The 16,059-nt window shown below is 62.4% G+C and overlaps 1 protein-coding gene across 1 annotated transcript in view; it reads left to right on the top strand.

Moving 5' to 3' along the window:
* TBC1D22B (TBC1 domain family member 22B) overlaps window positions 1-14,956 on the top strand; it is a 15,592-nt gene extending 636 nt beyond the window's left edge. Inside the window, exons 2-13 of the mRNA XM_035347368.1 lie at window positions 3,324-3,380; window positions 4,381-4,697; window positions 5,506-5,685; window positions 6,167-6,237; window positions 7,230-7,358; window positions 7,752-7,817; window positions 8,641-8,755; window positions 11,394-11,500; window positions 11,916-11,991; window positions 12,286-12,413; window positions 12,582-12,677; window positions 13,100-14,956. Of these exons, the coding sequence (XP_035203259.1) occupies window positions 3,324-3,380; window positions 4,381-4,697; window positions 5,506-5,685; window positions 6,167-6,237; window positions 7,230-7,358; window positions 7,752-7,817; window positions 8,641-8,755; window positions 11,394-11,500; window positions 11,916-11,991; window positions 12,286-12,413; window positions 12,582-12,677; window positions 13,100-13,228 (1,471 nt within the window). The 3' untranslated portion in view covers window positions 13,229-14,956. The remainder of the gene's footprint in view (window positions 1-3,323; window positions 3,381-4,380; window positions 4,698-5,505; window positions 5,686-6,166; window positions 6,238-7,229; window positions 7,359-7,751; window positions 7,818-8,640; window positions 8,756-11,393; window positions 11,501-11,915; window positions 11,992-12,285; window positions 12,414-12,581; window positions 12,678-13,099) is intronic.
* Window positions 14,957-16,059: the final 1,103 nt, after the last annotated feature.

The raw sequence follows: 16,059 nt of genomic DNA, 5'->3' as shown, positions 1-16,059 counted from the left end.
GCTGCCTCTGGCCCTCCTGGGGCCGCCTTGGTGCTCGTTTGCCTCATCTGAACCCTGCCCTTCCCCTCCCGGTGTGAAACCAGCTGGCGTTCGATCCCGCAGGGGTCCGTTCAAGCTTTCTCCCCCACGGGCTTTCACTCCCCTCGCTGTCGCTGGGACAGCCCGGCCGGAGCACGGCGCGTTCCCCCCCCCCAACTCCTCTCCCAGCCCCTGGGTCCCTTCCCGTCCCCCCCGTCCCCTCGGCTCTCTTCCCCCCGAGCCTTGGAGCTGCTTCGCCTCGGGAACGCCGCGACCGGGTTGAACCGGTCTGGGAGGCAGCCGGCCCTGCCTAGACAACGCGCTGCAGCCACGAGGCCTTGGCACAGCTCTCCCCTGCCTCCAGACGGGTTCCTAAATCCCCCGCTGTCCTCCGGGGCGGAGGAGGCGCGTTACCAGCCCGAAACACGTGCCCGTCCTTTCCAGGAACACGGGCAGGGCTCGGGCCTCGACCCCGAAGGGTACGGAAAGCGGAGGTGGGACGACACCGGGCGTGGAGCTGCCTCTTGTGTTTCCGCTGTGAACTTTTGCAAGGTCTTCCCCTGCAGATTCTGGGCTCTCTCCTTCCCTTGCTCCCCCCCCCGACGAGCTGGCGGAGGAAAGCTTCGGGACCTTGTGGAGGCCGCGCTGGGTTCATTTTCCGCGACGCTTTGTGAACTGGGAGGCTTGGGGTGACGAGCTTTGACTTGGTGCTGTTTCCCTGTCGATTCAGGGTTTGTGGCAGAGGTGGGAAACGTGGTTTCGCGTCTCCCGTGCTGCCCTGTGGCTTCTGCATCGGGATTTCTCCCCCCTGACGTTTTTCGGGCTGCGTTGGCAGGTTGGTCCCGCGCGTCCCTGTGCGGCTGTTTGTTTCCTGCTCCTCAGAGAGGCGAGCAGGAAGGCTGCGTTATTTATCGGTGGGGGGGGGGGGGGGGGATCAGGATCTGCTCTAAGTTCTGGGGGCTCCGAGGTTCTGGGGGCTTCCTGCTGCGGCGTCAGGAACCCCGGCCCTGCTGCGATCCCCGTGGCACCGCCGCGCAGTTCGGTCACCGGGCGCTGAGCGTAGAGGGGATGGGAAACGCCTCGTCCTGCGCAGCCCAGGATGCAGCAGGACAGGGGACGCGTCCCGGCAGCGTGGGAGCACGGCGTGGGTCTACTCCCCCTCCCCGGGGGCTCTTGCCGCAGCGTGGTGCCTGCCCCGAGCCTTCCACCCGTGCACGGGTCAGGCGGGGACGGCGAATTCAAGCTGAGGTAGGGAAAACCAGAAGCAGAGCGAGTAAACGAAGTCATCGCCCAGCGCCCCTCGGCGCTGCGGCTGCCCGGCCTCGGGTTCCTCAGCCGCAGACGCGGGGCGTGCCGGTGCCCCTCTGCGTGGAGCTTGGGGACCTGGACGTGAGCTCGGGGACCCGCTCGGGTCGGTCCCGGGGACAGCCGTGGAGCGCCCCGCGGGCCCTAACGGCACCGCCTGGCAGCTGTGGGTGTTTGCGCGCCGACCTCCGCCGAGCTGCACGGGGGGAGCCTGGGCAAACCCGAGCGATCCAGGCGTGGGCAGAAGCCGCTCCACGCGGCAGCGGCGCTCGCCGGTGCGGGACGGAGCCCCCCGGCTCTGCCCGAGGCATCTCCTTCAGCTGCTCGTGCGGGAGCCCGGCCTGGTGCTGTCAGAGCAGCCCCGGGGGCTTCGCTCGGGGACCCGTGAGAAGAGAGCTCCGTGGGGGACGGGACCCTCGGCTGTCGTATCGGCCGTTGGTGGGCATCGAGCGATGGCTTCAGCGCACCAGGAAAGCGTTTCCTCGCCCCGAGCTGGCTGCCACCCCCCCTCCTCGCTGGCTCACGCCATCGTTTTGTCCCTTTCCGTGTGAATTGGCAGCGGTCCCCTGCTGGCAGCGGGGGGCTCTTCCTGGTCCCCGTACTGGGAGCGCTGTGCCCGCTCTCCCAGGACGTCACCTCGGTGCCGGGGCTCTGCTGGGAGCTGCCGTGAGTCACTGGGAAGCGGCTCCCATCCTGGGGTGTGTGTGTTTGGGGGGGGGGGATTTGTTTTCCTTGCTCCCGATGATCCGCTTGCCGTGCCCACCCACCAGGCCGCCTCCGTTTAATAGCTGTCCTGACTCCCCGACGCTAATTAATCAGCAGACTCGTTGCCGGGCTCGATGGCTGGTGGGTGAACCCAGCGAGCCTCCCGGCCCCGGAGCATGGCCGCCGCAGCAGCCGGCCCACCCCTCGCCAGCCTCCTCCTGCTCTGCCCTCGTTTCCAGCCCCTACCCCGGGTCTCCACGTCCCTCCCGGCCCCCTGGACCCGTTGCTGTCACCTCCCCGGCACCGCCTTGTCCCCCGCCTGCTCTCCAGCTGCTCCCGGGCTGCAGCCCCCCTCCGGCACGGCCGGGCGCCGCTCGTTTCCCTGCCGGGCTCCAGCTGCAGCTCCTGGAAGCCCGGCCAGCCCCAAGGGGAGCTGTGTCCCTCCTTGTCCCTCGTGTGCCAGCTCTGAACCAGCTCTGAACCAGCTCCTCGTCCCCGAGCTGCGTGCCGGGGTTTGTTTCCCGCAGCCCCGAGCGTGGTTTGCGGGGTGGCCGTGAGGAGTCACCCCAACGGAGCTCATGGCTCAGGAGCTGCCTCGCATCCAGAGCCTGTAACAGCAGCGCTTTGCGCGTCTCTACCAGCTCCTCCTCGGGACCCTGCTCCCCGCGCAGCCCTCGGGCTCCCCGTCCCCTCGCAGGCAGGGCCGGGGCCGCGCCTCACGGCAGACCCCGCGGGAGGTGGTCGCTTGAGCTGGGCTTTGGACCCGGCGTCGATCCCCGGGCCGTACCGGCGCCTGCTCGGCTCTGGCTGCGAGCCCGAACGGCCGCGTGTGGGGGATCAAACCTCGGTGCCGAGGTGTCCCGGCATCACCCGACAGAGCCCTTCCCTGCTCCGGAGGGCTCGGGGGTGTGAAATCCCGAAGGTGGAAAGCCCCCCGAGGGAGAGGGGGAGAACGATCTCAGTGCTTGGGGCGGGGGCTGAGACGCGGGGTGAGGGAGGCGGTGGTGCGGCACAGGGCAGATCTCTGCCTCCTGCTCGAGGTCCCGAATCCCAGCTCAGGCTGGAGAGAACCCGGGAGGTTAAACCAGGCTTCTCGTTGCTGCAAGGACCAAATCCTCAGAGGAATTTGGCGCTTTGGATCCGAGGCTTTGAAGGCAGAAGCTCATCGAAGTTGCTTTCAGTCTGCGTTTGGCTCCCAAAAGCGCCCAAGAGGCGTGACCCCGGCCTGGGCTGAGCAGGCTGTTGGGGGGTGCCCTGTGCCTTTTTGCACCACCTCTTTTTCTTTCTTCCCGCAGCATCCAACCCGTCTACGGAGCGCAGCATCCCCCGCTGGATCCCCGCCTCACCAAAAAGTGAGTGGCGCGTGTCTCCCGCGGACGCAGCCCGCGCGCTGGGCGGGTTCTGGGCTCGGGTTTGCAGCGGGCAGAGGGCTCGGGCATCCCCTGGAATTATGATATTTCCCCTCCTCCCTCTCGCGGGCAGTCTGTGTCCCAGTCTGGGTCACTGGGAACGTAGAAACGACCCCGCGGCTTCTGTGCCTCCCCTCTGAGACCCCGCGAGGTTTGGGCACGTGCCAAAAAAAGCAGCAGGGGCACGCGGTGCCACCCTGGGCTCCGTGAAAGCTTGGGGGGGGGGGAGGAATCTTGCCTCCTGGTGCCCTTTGCGGGCACCAGAAATCCGTCTCAGACACGGGAAAGGAGACGGGCGCGTCCCTCAGCGTCCTGCGCCCTTCGGAGAGGGAAAAGCTGTGGGAAGGGCGAGGTGAAGGCGCCCAGCAGCGGGATGGCAGCACGCAGGGAGAGGCAGCGCCGCTCTGCACGGCCTCCTCGGCCCTGTCTCGGCCGCGTAGCGGTGCCGGTTCCCCTCTTGGTGACGCTTCAGCTGGTGGACTTTGACTTCTGCGGCGTGAGGGTGAATGCCAGGGCTCCTCCTGCACCCGAGGGAAGGAGCAGCCCGGTCGGTCCCCTGGGAGCGACCGCAGCTGGGCCAGGAACGTCGAGGAGCGCGGACGGGCTTTGTCCGGGCTCTGCCATGCCTCTCCCCAGGTCGCGGGGGGCTTTTTCCGTGTGTTAATCCACCTGGGTTTGGTAGGGGGGAGGCAGAGCTGGAGGAACTGTGCGTCTCTCCCGTCCGCCCTTCGGAGCCCAGGAGCCTGGCAGCTCTCCAGCTGCTCCTTGGCACCAGCGCGCCGGCTCGGGCAGGCTGGAGAGGCACGGCGCATGCCCTGCCTTTGAGAGGAGCAACTGGGAAGCTGGAAAAAGTCTACTGGGAGCTAAGCTAGGACATGGGGAAGGAAAGAAAACGGGCTGGTCCCACGGCACTGCTCTGATGCTGTTTCTCTCCGGCTTCCAGCTTCATCAAGGACCGCTCCAAGGTCAACGCGCTGCCCATGAAAAGCAAGAAGGCCTCCAGCTTCCATGAGTTTGCCCGCAACACCAGCGATGCCTGGGACATCGGCGACGATGAAGACGAGGACTTCTCTTCCTCCTCCTCCTCCTCTTTGCAAACTCTGAACTCTAAAGTGGCCAAGGCCACGGCGGCCCAGGTCCTGGAGAACCACAGCAAGCTGCGGGCGAAACCCGAGCGGGCCCCGTCTGCGTTCAGCGACGTGCCCACCAACTGCAAGGTCATCAAGTCCAGCAGCGAGGCCCAGCTCTCCAGGACTGCTGGTAAGAGCAGCCCCCGGCTCCTGCGCCCTCCTGGCCGACTGCTGAGCCCGGCCTCTTGCTGCTTCTCCCGTGTGGTGGCCAAGAGGCCGGGGCGCAAGGCGTGTGCCCAGCAGCGGCGTTGGCTCCTCCAGAGCATCCCGTGCTCCAGGGAGCCATTCTCTTCCACTTCCACTTCAATCTCTGCTTCCATATCCTGCGTACAGGGATCTCTGTCCTCCAGGATCCCGTTTTCTGGGCTCTCAGGGGTTTTGGAAGTTGGGTAGATCCTTGGTCACGATGTGCTGCCTTTCATCGAGGCTGGGCCGGAGCCCTGGAGAGCCCAGTTGGGTGCGGCTCGGGCAGGGAACCAGGCATCAGCCCCTGCTCCCTCCTCCTTGCCCCAGGCTGTGCTCTGGGTGTAACTCAGCGGCTCCCCGCTGCCAGCAGGTGGCATTGGCAGCCCTGCGCTGCTGCTCTCCGCGCTCGCAATTAGCTCCGTGGCTATTTCAGAGGTGAGAGAGGCCGATCTGGAGGTCGCTCCCTTTGGGGTTCCCGCAGCTCCCTTCTGCCTCGTCTCGCGTCTCCTCACACGTGGTGGGGGAAGGCTGGCCGCGGGCAGGCAGGTGTCTGGAGGGATGCAGGAGGAAGGAAGGGAAAGAAATGAGGGGAAGGGACGGAAGAGCAACAGCACGTCGCTGCGGGCCACCAGTGCTGGGGCTGGGGCGGAGAGGTGGCACCTGCAAGCCTCGTGCAGCGCTCAGCGGAGCACGGTGGGGTTGGGGAGGTGCCGTCCCCTTCCTGCTCTCACCGTGGCCTCCGTTCCTCGCAGAGGAGGCCTGCGTGCGGACCCCCCTTCAGAAGCAGCAGTCCCTCCCCCTCCGGCCCGTCATTCCTCTCGTCGCCCGAATCTCCGACCAAAACGCTTCGGGTGCTCCCCCCATGACGGTGAGGGAGAAAACCCGCCTGGAGAAGTTCCGGCAGCTTCTTTCCAGCCACAACACGGACCTGGGTGAGTGGCAACGTGGGCGCCTGTGGGTGGGGAGGAGGAGGAGGAGGCAGAGGTGGGGGGGGGGCTGGTGGAAAAATCACGGTTCAGGTTGAAACAGCGTCTGCTCCAGGCTGGAAAAAGTCACTGCGTGCAGAGCTACCGGTGGGGTAGCTGCGTGAATCGCTCTGCTGGCAGCTGGTAACCCCTTCCACCAGCTGCCTGCCTGTTTCCAGCCTTTCTCCATCTCACAACCGATGCTGGGGTCACGGGGGGCTGTTGGGTTCTACGTGAGAGCCGAGCCCAGCCGTGAGGGGAGCCCCGGCAGCCCGCGCTCAGCTGGCAGCGTCCCTGCACCCCCCGGTCACCGCCGACGTGGAGCCTTGCTGGAGGCTCAGTGTCTCCAGAGCCTGCAGGAGCAGACTGGGCTTTCCTCTCCTTCTAGGTGTAGTGGTGCCTGGACGCGCCTAGGATCTAATCCATTGCCACCACTGTCCGTTTGCAGATGAGCTGAGGAAATGCAGCTGGCCCGGCGTGCCCAGAGAGGTCCGGCCCGTGACGTGGCGTCTCCTCTCAGTGAGTACCCGGAGCTGCGGCGCAGGAGGCCGGGGGGGGTGGGGGGAGAATCTGGCAGCCTGTGCCGAGCTAGGGACACGCTCCTACGCCTTGGTGCGTCCCAGGTGCAATTTTACTCGTGTTGTTCCCGTGCCCAGCCGACAGGCGAGCTGTAGGATTTTTGGCCAAGGAGCGTAGTTCCTAGAATTTTCTAGGTTGGAAGAGACCTCAAGATCATCAAGTCCAACCTCTGACCTAACACTAACAGTCCCCACTAAACCATATCCCTAAGCTCTACATCTAAACGTCTTTTAAAGACCTCCAGGGATGGTGACTCCACCACTTGGGCAGCCCGTTCCAGTGTCTAACAACCCTTTCGGTAAAGAAGCTCTTCCTAACATCCAACCTAAAACTCCCCTGGCACAACTTAAGCCCATTCCCCCTCGTCCTGTCACCAGGCACGTGGGAGAACAGACCAACCCCCACCTCGCTACAGCCTCCCTTGAGGTACCTGTAGAGAGCAATAAGGTCACCCCTGAGCCTCCTTTTCTCCAGGCTGAACAGTCCCAGCTCCCTCAGCCGCTCCTCGTAAGATTTGTTCTCCAGGCCCCTCACCAGCTTCGTAGCCCTTCTCTGGCCTCGCTCGAGCACCTCCACGTCCTTCTTGTAGCAAGGGGCCCAAACCTGAACGCAGTACTCGAGGTGCGGCCTCACCAGAGCCGAGTACAGGGGGACGATCAGTTGCTAAATCCTCCTCGAGCAGGTGCTGGGAACGTGGTTTGTTCTCCTCTGGGAAACTGAACCCTGTAAGGTTGGGTTGTGCCGGATTGGAAAAGGCGCTGGGGGCTGGGAAGAAGCCCAAACCCACAACGCTCTTTCCCCTGCCCCCAGGGTCTGTGCGACCCTTCCAGGTGCGCAGCAGCCTGGCGGGATTTCAGGGGCCGGTTTGTGGCCGGGGTTGGGGGGTCTGCCCTGACGGGGGGGGTGCCCTGACGTGAGGTTTCCTGCCGCAGGGTTATCTCCCCGCCAACATGGAGCGGCGGAAGCTGACTTTGCAGCGCAAGCGGGAGGAGTACTTTGGCTTCATCCAGCAGTACTACGATTCCCGGAACGAGGAGCACCACCAAGATACTTACCGCCAGGTACCAGCCCTCTGCCCGGCTTCCTGCCCCGCTGCGTTCCTTTCATCGCCCTGGCTGCTGCTTGCCCCTGCACTTGGGGTCGTGCTAGGATGGCTTCTGCCCTTTTCCTTACAAGTTCTGGCTTGATCTTTCCCTAAACTGACCAAATAACTGGATGCCAGACCCCACCTCTTTCCCAGCCCACCTCTGACCACCAGACCTGGGCAAAGGAGGTTGGAGGTAAAGCTGTAGATGACTTCGTGCAGCTGCCATCCGTGCCCTCCCAGTGCCTGTCAGCAAGCCCAGCTCTTGCCTGGGGGGCACTGCAGGGTGGATTCCCTCCTGGTGGCCTGTGTTGAGTTACTGTGCCCCTTCGAGGTACGGCCGGCGCGTATAACCTGCGCTGTCTTCCAGATCCACATCGACATTCCAAGGACCAACCCTCTCATCCCCCTCTTCCAGCAGCCGCTTGTCCAGGAGGTAAGGGGGAGCGAGGCTCCTGCCCCGCATCACCGTGGGCTCGGGGCTGTTTGTGCACGGGGTCGGACCAGCGCTGCCCTCAGACAGAGGGAGCTCTGCAGGGCTGTCTGACAGCTCCCGACGGCTTCTGAGCAGCAAATTCCTGCTTCAGCTGCCCGGTCGTGCCCCGGGTTTGTGAAACGTGTCAGCCTGAGAGCCTGAGGATTATGAGATCGACCTTGGTTTTGATAAAACGTAGCCAAGGATCGGTCGGAGTCCTGAAGCGAACTTCTGGTCACACGTTTTTGAACCACTTCTGCGTGGTTTGGGAGGAAGCCGGGCAGGGCCGGGTGTGAGAGGTGGCCGGGAGGTGTTGAGCATCTGTCCTCCGCGGACACAACCTCAGCGTGTGCGCGGCGTCCTGGGGCGGGCTGGAAATATCAGACCCAGGTTGTTTCGGCGGAGAAGCTGCGGTGGGGGAACTGTCCTGCTCCGTGGCATCTTGCTGGGAGCGCCGTGCTGGTAGCTGCTGGACCGAGAGCCCGGAGAACAACCGTAGCTGTCCGCGTGGCTCTTGGAGAGCGGCCATCTGCAGCTCCTCAGGCAGAGGCTTTGAGGAGGAGGTGGGCTGCTTGCTCTGGGAAGAGTGGATCGGCTTTGTGGGGATCCATGGATCAGAGAGGGTTCTCCCGTAGGGCTGGCGTGCTTCTTACCTTGGCCATGCTGCTGCAGAAGAGCCTGTCGGCGCATGACCTTCGCTCTCTGAGCTTAGCAGGTTTGCTTTTCTGCCTTTTCCTTCGTGCGCGGCTAACGCAGGTCCCTGCTTTCCTTCCTTCTCCCCTAGATCTTTGAAAGAATCCTGTTTATCTGGGCCATCCGACACCCAGCCAGCGGCTACGTGCAGGGCATCAATGACCTGGTCACTCCGTTCTTTGTCGTGTTCCTCTCTGAATACGTCGGTAAGTGACAGGAAGGTGACAATCGCTGCTCCAAGCTGCCTCTCAACCAGCAGCGTCCGAAATGGCGTCGAGTGCTGGCACCCGAAAAGCTCCCCTCGCTGGAGGGGATGCGTTCCCCCGAGACGCGCCTTGACCTTAGAGTATCTTTGCTGCCTGCTTGGGTCGCCCTCGCTTGCGGAACCTCGCTGAGCTCCCCGCAAGCTGAAGCGCTCCGGGTGGATTTGCATTTCAATGGGCTTGGCTCGCAGGAGGATGGGGCCTCGGAGGCACTGGGGGGGGGGGGGTTTGTCAAAGGCCCGATGCCCAGAGCTGAGGGAGGGGGAGGATCTTCCCCTCCGGGCTTGAACTTGGAGCTCGCCGGGGAGACTGAAGTATAGAGACCCCGCTGAGGATGTAAAATCAGTCATTTAGGTAACGATTCCTGTCCGGTGCCGTCGGTACAGGTGTGTCTGTCAAGCCGGGAGTTTCAGAAGGCCAAATCGCCTTGTCCCTGCCGCTGGTGGCTTTCTTGTCAGCCCGGTGCTTTCAGCCCCAGCTCAAGCCCTCTTCACTTCGGGGATTTTTATTCTCTCCCCAGCACTAGCTGTGTTTCGGGGCTGACAGTAACGCCAGGGAGCCGTAATCCCTGTGCCTAAAGTGATTTTTCACTGCGAGGAGAAAAAAGGACTTCCCAAGACTCCAGCAATGACAGAGAAATCCTGCCCGACAAATATCTTTGGGTCTGATCCAAAGCTCATTGAAGTCCCTGGAAACCTTCCACTTTCTAGCCAGGGCTTTGTGAGCCAGTAGTGATTTGTGTCTTCCGAGGACGTCGCGAAGAGGACAGCCACCGTGCTCTCCACCGTGGTAGCCCCGTGTGGCCAGGGCTGATCTCCGCGACGTGCCGTTGCTCCTTAGAGTCCGAAGGAGAGAAAAAAGCTCAGCGTGGGGCTCTGCTCCCGCCTGCCGTGAGTTCTCTTTCCCGGGAGGTAAAGAGCGAGCTGTCTGTGCAGGAGGAGACCTGCCCCCAAGTGCTGGAGCTGCCTGCGGGTCCCTGGTGTGACTTCTCCTAACCGTGCGCCGTGCTGGCTGGCAGGGCTCACCTCTGCGCGTGGCTGCCGAGCTCGTGCTGCACTGGACCCGTCTGGGGCCACGCCATCCTCCAGCCCTTTTCATCCTCCGAAGCTTTCTCGCCGAGCGTGGCCTTGCAGCTGTCTTTGAAAGTTGTACTGGAGGATAAAAAAACTGCATTTGAGTTGAATTCAGTGAAGCAACATCTCGGCAACGTCTCCCATCCCCTTCTGTCTTAAGAGCCTGGGATTTGAAGCCAGGCTTCGGGGTCAGAAGCCCGAGGTACGTCTGCCTCGGTGGTTACCTGCTCCTGGCCTGGCTGTGGGGCAGGCTAAGTCCAAGGACAAGATCAGCAATGTCGGAGGGAAACTCAGTGCTGTGTAGCCCCTTCTGCTCCACCACAAACCCCTCGGGCTTTCCTGAGCGGTTTTGTTGTCCGCAGGATGCGGAGCCTCAGGGTAGGAGGGACCCGCTCTGCTGCTCAGCTGCCTCTCCTAGCGCATCAGAGCTTTTGAAGGGCTGCCTCGGCAGGGCCGTCGCTGCTGTCTGGGCACCGTGCTGTGTCTGTGACTCGCCGCGAGCCGGCAGGCGGAGGTGGGAGCTCACAGACTTGGGTTAGCTGCTCGGCACGAGGCCAGGCTCACGCCTTGGTCTCGTCCTGTTTTGGTCTCTCGGTGTCTCACGGAGCAGCCTCGCCTCCAGTCACGGGGCTGCCGGCGTGGCCGAGCCTCCTGTCCCCTCCGGTCCTGGCTGTGCACATGCGGCCTCGTCACAGTCCTCAGCATGTCCCTGCTCCTCCTGCTGGGGGGGAAGCTATGAAGGAAACGAGGTGGATACCTGCTACGCAGAGGCTTTGCCTGCCTTGCTAATTACCTGGGGCATTTGAGGGTGCTGCTGAGGAGTGACTGCTAATTTTGGGTGATGACCAGCAGCTTTCTGCACTATCAGATTGCCAGACTACTGCAGCTGAAGCCTGAGCCTGTCCTAAAGCTCAGCGGGGCAGCGTGCTCCGGAGCTGAGCGCTGCCCCGGGTGAGGAGCAGAGCTGGGAGCAGCGCTGGAGCCGTTTGCTCCGTCCGTCCCTTCCCATCCTCTGCCACCAGGGTCTGGTGGCATCGGTTTTCACGGTGCTGCCGACCTGTGGCAGCGTATCTAAGCCAGGAGGGTGGCCTGGCTCCGGCCCCGAGCTCATCCCCTCCATCTCTTGCTCCTTTCCAAGCAAGATCAGAGCTGCCTGTTGAGATTTCCGAGCATCTGGGTTTGGAAATGAGCCCGTTGAGCCCTGCCATCCGTTGAGTCAATTTAGCGGTGACGGCTCCTGCAGATGCCTCTGCCAGCAGCCCTCCTGGGGGGCTCTGCTCCAAACGCAGCCCTTGCAGCAAGGCTCCTCCGTGCACGGGGCTGCTGCTGCTGGCCGGAGCTCTCCTCTTAGCCCAGCTCGAGGAGGAGAGGTTCTGCAATCCCTCCGGTACACGGCACTGCTGTCCGGCTCCGTGCTGGGTGCAGTCAGCCTTAAAGCCCCTCGGTGTCCCCGTGAGCCCCCTGGTGTCCCCCCACCCTCCTGATTCTCCTCCCCGTCTGTTCTGCAGAGGAGGACGTGGAGAACTTCGACGTGACCAACCTGTCGCAGGACGTTTTACGGAGCATCGAGGCTGACAGCTTCTGGTGCATGAGCAAACTGCTGGACGGGATACAGGTGAGCCTCTGGGGCCGCAGGGAAGTCCCCCCCTTTTTGGGGTGGGTACAGCACCCTTGTCTTCTCCCTGTCTCTGGGTGAGAGCTCTGTATCCCTGGCACAGCCCTTGAGTAGCCAGGCACACCTGCAGCACCCCTGGCGTTTAAGTTCGCGGAGGCTCTGCCTGGCTGGCTGTCCCCTGACAGCGGGTCCCAGCGTTTCACAGATTTCTGCTTCACTGGGCATGATCTGGGGGCAAAATCCTGGGGAAACGAGCTGCTGCAGCTGTACAACCAGCGCTGTCCCACCGGGGACTTCACAGCAGGCAGATCCCGGCGCCCAGCAGCCACGGCTCGCTGCCTTGCAGAGCCGGGGGTCGGGCACGGGTTGTTTCCAGGTGTTAGATCTGCTTCTGACCGACTGCCTCTCCCCCCAGGATAACTACACCTTTGCACAGCCGGGGATCCAGAAGAAAGTCAAAGCCCTGGAGGAGCTGGTCAGCCGGATCGATGGTAGGTGGCGAGGGGATTGGGGCAGGGCGGGAGCCCTTCCTGCCGCGTGAGGCTCCCTTTGCCAGTAGCACCCTTAGCACAGGGGGGTTGCCTACGAGGCATGGAAGTTGGGGTTGGCCAAAAAGCCCCTTGGGGATGGGACTTTGGGGAGGTAGCACGGGATGAGCAGTGGAGGTGTTTGAGAGGAGGTCTCAGCCTTGGAGCGTGAGGAAGCCGGCGTGCTGGGGGCAGTGCCTCGCGCGGGAGCCAGGGCACGGTGCTCCCCAGGTGTGTAAGTGAAGCGTGCTGTTTCAGAGCAGGTACATAACCACTTTAGGAAGTACGAGGTCGAATACCTGCAGTTCGCCTTCCGCTGGATGAACAACCTGCTGATGAGGGAGCTGCCTCTCCGCTGCACCATCCGCCTCTGGGACACCTACCAGGTACGCAGGCTGCTCGCTGCGGGGCTCGTTCCCCGTGCAGCGTGGGGAGGAGGGAAACAAAGCAGCGTGCCCCTGGGGCTTTCCCAGATGGCTGGGGACAGTCGGACGTGGATGTCTGTGTCTAGCGGAGCTGCGGGAGCTGACCCAGAGCCTTTTTGTTGTCCGCAGTCGGAGCCGGAGGGATTCTCCCACTTCCACCTGTACGTCTGCGCCGCCTTCTTGATCAAGTGGCGGAAGGAGATCCTAGATGAGGAAGACTTCCAAGTAAGTCTCTGGGAGTGGGGAAGAGGGGAGGGAACTGCCCTAGGTGAGAGCCCACCGTTGGGCCTGGTCACCCCCCATCTCAGGACTGGCTCCCAGATCCTCTGGTCTTGGCATCTTTGCCTAACAGTAACTTCTGAGCCTCCGTGCTCGGCTGGAGGCTGCAAACACCTAACACCAGCTCTTCCCTGGGCTCGAGCTTTGGTCGCAGTATGTCCCCTTGTGGTCTGGGGGGCACCTGAGGTGCTCCCCGCATTCAGAGCGGGACCTGAACGCTCCTTAATGCTGCCTCTGAGCCTTTTGGACCCGCGAGAGTGACGAGTGAAAGCCACTGAGTGCTGCTGCCTCTGTTCGTGCCCTGAGCCTGCCGTGGGGCTGTGTTCTGCCTTCAGCTGCCCCAAACTAAGCATCTTCCCCTCTTTCAGGGCCTTCTAATGTTGTTACAAAACCTGCCCACGATACACTGGGGCAACGAAGAGATCGGTCTCCTGCTCGCTGAAGCCTACAGACTCAAGTACATGTTTGCAGACGCTCCCAATCATTACCGCCGATAGGTGCCAGGACTCGACTCTCTCCTCTGCCCTGTGCCCGCCTCCTCCTCCTGGCCCGATCTGATCACTGTGGCATTTTGTCGTCCCAAGTCCCTCGGACACTCCAGCCGGGAGCTGCTCCTCGCTGTACAAAGCTCACATCGACTTGTCTTAACTCTTCTGTGTGCCTGTCTGCCACTCCACGCGCCTGGTGTGCCACTCCAACCACCGTCAGTATTTCGTGCCCGTGGCCCGAGCCAGGGAGAGAGGCTTGAAGGGGCTCGGGGGCAGCTTTGTAGGAAAAAAACTGAGCCGAGGACGGAGCCCTCCTGTCCTCTCCCACCCCTGCCCAGGGCTCGTCCAGCTGTTGACTGCCTTGGCTTTGCTGCCGCGTCTTTGCCCACCGCTGCACACGCATACACACGTGCTCGCCGCCTCGCGCCTGTGTGCGCTGCCCCATCCCGCTCCCTTCTCTCTTCAGACGCAGTTTGATCCGACTCCCAGACGAAAATGCCTTATCAGAGACTGCCTGGCCGGAGACCTTCCCCGGGGCTGCAGGGCAAGAAGTTTCTCAGGGCCTGGCTTCACTCCGAGTGTCCGAAGACCCCGAGCACTTTGTGGGTTCACGAGGGAGCTGCTCATGCTCTGCCCTCTCCATCCTCTTCGCCTTCCTCCAGGTGTTGGTGGGCATGGCGAGGGGACCACTCCACCCCCGTGTGCTTCGAATGATGCTCGTCGGCTCGCTGAGACCTTCTGCGACCGACGTCCTGTCGGTACAGCCCCTCCTGGCGTGGGGGGAGCGGGGGCCTCCTCATGCCCCTCGCAAAGCCCCCGCTCCTCCAAGGCGTTCTGTGTATATTGTGTTCTTGTGTATATGGGTCAAAGATGTACAATATAAGTCTTCTGTTTGTAGCAGATATGATTTTATATTTATAACATACACCCCTTGTTCTTCCCCTCCTCTCCACGCCTGTGAAGGCTGCCTGGGAACGGCGTTGTAGGGCTTTGGACCCCTCCCGAGGTGAGGGGGGAGCCGGAGCCCCAGCTCTTTCTGCCCTACTGTGGTTTTGGGGTGTTGAGTGTGTCAGGGAGTTGTGTGGTTGAAATATCTCAAGGCTTCCTGCACAAAGGGGAGGGGGGGGTTGAGGAGAGGGGAGCTCCCAGCGGGAGCTGGGGGAGAGCAAGGCGAGGAGATACAGGGTACGGTGCCCGGTCCCGGCACCGCAGGGCACAGCGGTGCCAGTGCTGCCGGGGCCTCTCCCGGGCACAAAGGGTCCCAGATCCGGTGCTGGCTGCCCCCGGTGCTCCCCGTGGTGTGGACACAGCCTCTGGGGCCCCAGCGCACTTGGGGCTGGCCTCACCTCCCTCGGTTCTTAACCAAAACCAATCGTGAATGTTTCATTGGGCTGGTTTCTTCCGCAGGCGCTGTCCCTGTCCTGCCGGGGTTGGGTGCGGGAGGGGTGCAGGGGACAGGTCCAGACCCCGCTGGGGATTCTCGGGGCTGTCGGGGCAGGACGGGGGGGTGCCCGGTGCGAAGAGGCAGCGGGCTGTGAGGCCGGGGCCAAGCATGTGGAAGGCAGAGCCTTGTTGCCAATAAAACTCCAAACAGTGTCTCAAGAAATCACTTTTCTGATCTGGAGTTTTTTTTTCTTCTCAGGCATTTGGACTTTTACTTTATTTTCGTGTGTGCCTTTTGTTGTTTTCTCCGAGACAGAGCTGGCGGTCGGTAGTTTGACGTGACTGATTAAAAGAGGAAAAAAAGGAAAAACCAACCCAACCCAACCGCGGGCTGAGCTGTGTGGTCTGGCTGTGAGCTGTTTGCGCTGGGGCTGGGGGGGGGACAGGTCCTTGGTTGGCCCTGGGGGCTTCTGTTGTTTTCTTCCCTTGTGCCTCAGTTTTCCTATCCATAAAATTTGGAAATTCTCCTTTTTGTACCATTCTGGGGGAGAGCATTGTGGTTTTTGTTTTTTTTTCAGAGAATGAAAATCACAGAAAGGGTGACCCAGCAAGGCTGGGGGTGGCGGGTGCTGAAAACCCAGCGGGGGGGCCCAGGCTGACAGCGGCTGGTGGCCGGAGCATGAACCACACCGTGCCCCATGGCCCCCTCTTGCTGCAAGGGGCCAGCAGGGAGAGAGGTGAGACCAGCGGCCTCAAGGTGCTGGCAGGAGGCAATAAAGGCTCCTTACACGGCCGTGGAAGGCGCTGGTTTGTTGGGGGCCGCTGGGCTGGGGGGGGATCGGCTCAGCCCGAGGGTCTCAGAAAAGGGCCGGGGGGCTGGATCAGCCCCGAGCCCCTAAATCCCTACCCCATGCGCTGCAATGGGGCTGCAGGGGGTTAATTCGGGGCTCAGCCCTTTTGCCCCCATGGGTTTTTCAGCTTCCCTTGGCCCACGGGGAGAAGCTGGGGGTGAGCACTGGGGCTGGGGCCGGCTGCTGCTGGAGCGCCTGGAAGGTGCCATTGTCATGGAAACCTTTCAGCCGCAGAGAAATTCCCCCAAGTCATCATCTCGCTTGTTAAAAGGGAAAAGGAGGAGGTGGAGGGAAGCTATTTTATTAATATCTACTAATTCCAACCAAAAATGCCAGCTTGGAATTGAATAGGCGGGTGGGCTGATGTAGGGCCACGGCTGCTGTTTTTTTGGTGCTTTCCTTCTGGGAAGCTGCAAAGCAACTGCAGGGGGACCGCGCGCTGCTCCCGCATCGCAGGATGGGATCCCCGCTCGCTCCTAAATCCCCATGCTCCCCTGCTTCTTGCAACAGGTAGAAAACAGGAAGAAGAAAGGTAGAACCTCACCTTTTAATGCCTCCCCACACATCTGCAATGCTCTCTGAGCCAGAACACTGCGCCATAAAAGC

This window comes from Oxyura jamaicensis, chromosome 26 (genome assembly GCF_011077185.1).
Source record: "Oxyura jamaicensis isolate SHBP4307 breed ruddy duck chromosome 26, BPBGC_Ojam_1.0, whole genome shotgun sequence".
In the NCBI taxonomy this organism is placed as follows: domain Eukaryota; kingdom Metazoa; phylum Chordata; class Aves; order Anseriformes; family Anatidae; genus Oxyura; species Oxyura jamaicensis.
This window is presented reverse-complemented; position numbering and strand designations above follow the sequence as displayed.